Below are 3432 nucleotides of genomic sequence, written 5' to 3'. Positions count from 1 at the left end.
TGTTACATCAAAATCTCCACAAATCTGAAAAGAAGCAACATAAAAATAAATTTTGCTTCCAGTCTGAAAAAGTACAAAACATTTTGTGAGTAGGTTCATACAGGTCATTTCTGGATAGATTCATACTATATATACAAAAAAAAAGAAACAATACTGCTTCATATTAAGCAGGATTTACACCAGTATCACATTTTTAACTTTACTTTTAACAATTTTGGTTTTATTAAAAGGAAATATCAGATTTTCTCAGGTGCCAAAACAAAATGTAGCAGCTCAGTAAAGGCTCACCAAAGAGCATAAAATAAAGTTGACATGACTATTAACAGCTGAATGCGACGATTTCCATGTTGCTCAGCAAAACACTTCACAAATGTATTAGATCCAATGCCTTTGTGCGTTTTGATTTGAGTACAACCAAACTCATCGTCTCTTTTCTGTCATAGTTGACCTCAAATATGTCTTTATGAGGCTGAGACATCAGGCCTAACTAACATCATAGTGAAGAGAATAAATGTTCTGCAACCTGATTTTTATCATCTTAAAATCAGCATTGCAGCTATGCTAGCAACATTGTGCTTTCATTATGATTTAATTTCTCGATAGATAGTTAATCAGTTTTACCTGTTTCATCCCGTGTCTCCTCTCCCCATCACCCCTGGCTCCCTCGCTTTGCCTCATTCGGTTTTAAAAACAAATCATTCTCAGTCGCTCTTGCGTCATGTCGTGCTGCATTCACTGCAGTCCGACATTGGAAATTAGCGGTCATAATTCTCAAATTATCCATAATTTATAAGCCTGGCCACCCCTACCACCAACTGGGGTGGCAGCAGGGGTGGCAAGGCTGTCATTTAGGGAGGCATTTGCCACCCTATGCCACCCCAGTAGATCCGCCTATGCACAGAAATATAACTCTTACTCACTTAAAATTGTACTTGACCTGAAAAGTTTATTTTTTGTAAAAACAAGAAAACATTTTTAAAAAGGCAGATGAGTTAACCAACCCTGTCTTTGAAACCAGGCTGGTATTTTTATGTCACAGTCTTCTTAAAATGGTTGACATTAAAAACATTTTTCATGCCTCTGAGCTTAAGTCAATGGTTGACCTTTGTGGCAGTGATATTCTCTCTTGTCTGGGCTTTAAAACGAATGAATGTACAGAATTACATTTTAAACATATAACATTGGTTTTTACACCTTAAGAGACACCTTCCTGAAATGAGCCAAATGCAGAAGTAAATCTGTGCTGCAGACGTCCATTTTCCTCCACTCACCCAAAGTTACTATTTGAAACCCCCTCCCCAGCTTTGTCTAGATGCTAACAACTAGCCCAGGCAACTCCATCATCCTATAAAGAAGGAAGGCAACATGTCCAAGGCTGAATCCGTTCTTCCTACGGATGTATCCTGTACGTTACCATCTTGTCAGGATGAAGTAGGACCAGCTGTTCTGTCCCTCTTGTCCTCTATCCAGATCCGCACGGACGGACCTCTCAACCTCGAAGGAGGGATCCACTTTTTTTCCAAGTTTATTACCACTTTGGATTAACAAGAGCCTACGGTTATCCAAGAGTTATGGTTCTGGCTTAAAGATGCAAGCACCACCACTTTGATGAAGGAGGAGGAAAAGATGACACCCTGAGGTCAAGCCAGGAACACACAGTCCAAAAATCAGGCCAAACTGAAAGGCAGTTTAGGATTAGAGTCCTATTAGTGGACACATCTGCTGCTTTGGGTCAGACAGATTCATCCCTTGAACACCTTGGATAAAACCTAAAGTTCTTAGAAAAAAGCATGTGGACTGAAGATGCACTCAGCAGCTTCTGGGGCGGGGGGGGGGGTTAAGATCTGCAGACACAGTAGGTGATTTGTACCAGAATACAAACGAAGCAAATCCATTTTTTCCCCCTGCCACATAAAGTGGTACAAACCCAAGCTTTCCCACAGACTGAACCTCTAGTTTCTCCAGTTTTCCTTTTCTTCCATGTGATACAGCAGCAGGAAAGAGAAACATGTCCATGATAACAAACCAGGGGTCTATTTCATTAAGCAGGTTTAACAAATTCAGATCGGTTTCACAATGGCTGCTATCAATTAGTTCAATCGATTTTAACTAGGTCCACTCAGAGTTAAATGCTGATAATGTGAAAAACCATTATCAGTGGAGCAACAAGTCACCATGACAACAGGCAACGGGAAATGCCTATTTCCCCCCCACTGGAACTAGAGATTTTGATGCAGAAATGCAAAGATATTAAAAAGGAGAATGTGTTTAAAAGACAGAGAAACATTGCTACAGCTCCAAAGGAGAGGAGGATGGCAAAGGAGAAGATTGTTGCTTGAGTTAATGCAGTGGGTTATGGCAGCCCGTAACAGACCAGACCAGACCAGGTTAGCTCTGGAAGAACGTTACTATGGCGACTGAATCAGAGGTTGAGGACACTCTCTATGTTAAACAGAAAAGTCAGTTTCCCTGTTCAGGTTTAGACTGCTTAGAGTTTTCTATAAACCTGCTTCATGAAATGGACACCAGACTACGGGACAGATGGAACAATAGGAGATGGTTGGATAATAATTTGCCATGCGGCAGAAACAGTTCTGGATCGTTTCATCTCTGTAACAGATTTGAAGGACAGTTAGCGGTAATAAAAAAAAGAAGAGAAAAATGAGGTCAGATTCCGAACTCTCTATTCCTGCCTGGCAACGGTAGGATAGATGTGGGTCACTGCCTTGGTCAAGCTGGAGGGTTGTCTTTCACCAGTGCCTGGTCTCGATCAGCTCTGACCGCAGGCTAAGCCTCTTCAGAGTCTCGTATCCAACCACGATGACCACAGAGGTGGGTGTGGAGGAAATGATGCGAGCCGACAGCCCTTTGGTAACCATCCAGACGCCCTCCTCCGCCAGCAGCTGCTTGAACGTCTCCACCACAGACGATCGGCCCTCCACCTTGGAGGAAGAGAGGATGTTTGATTAGAAGATAAACATAGTTCAGGTTTTTCTCTCAAAGAGAAACAAGGTTTAAAGCAGGTTAAAGGAAGCGCTTCCAGATTAAGGTTCTGTTATTTTTTTTAAATTAATTTTTGACATGAGTGAAAGCCTCTTATTTTGACATATAAGCATGAGGATACATTTCAGGTAACAAGGATAAACCTGTCTGGTGTGTTTGAGTTCATTGTCAACATAGAGGTAAGCAGATTGATTTATACAATCGTTCTCAGTGCAAAAATAAAAGAAAAATTATGAAAGCTGCAGTATAACATAATCTAGTGTGGATCATATGAAAGAAGAGAAAGGTTTTAGGTTCTGGCTGAATTATGATTTTTGATGTAATATTTCCTTAATTTCAGGGAGGGGTTTGGTTTTCTATCCAAGGATTATTTGTTGTACTAGTGGTTCCTAGAATTTCTAAAAATAGAATGGGAGGCAGATCTTTTAG

General features: G+C 40.7%; 1 protein-coding gene across 2 annotated transcripts in view; it reads right to left on the bottom strand.

The window, feature by feature from the left end:
- Nucleotides 1-1835: 1835 nt before the first annotated feature.
- The window catches only part of LOC107100076 (solute carrier family 25 member 44-like), an 8054-nt gene continuing 6457 nt past the window's right edge, over nt 1836-3432 (bottom strand). For both annotated transcript variants that reach the window (XM_015398433.1, XM_015398432.1), the window contains one exon: nt 1836-2942. In XM_015398433.1, coding sequence (XP_015253919.1) covers nt 2751-2942 — 192 coding nt within the window. In that variant the 3' untranslated portion in view covers nt 1836-2750. The remainder of the gene's footprint in view (nt 2943-3432) is intronic.

The sequence above is a fragment of the Cyprinodon variegatus genome, unplaced genomic scaffold (assembly GCF_000732505.1).
Source record: "Cyprinodon variegatus isolate N-32 unplaced genomic scaffold, C_variegatus-1.0 Scaffold934, whole genome shotgun sequence".
Taxonomy (NCBI): Eukaryota; Metazoa; Chordata; class Actinopteri; order Cyprinodontiformes; family Cyprinodontidae; genus Cyprinodon; species Cyprinodon variegatus.
Note: the sequence above shows the minus strand (reverse complement) of the source record. Positions and strands in the feature narration are given on the sequence as shown.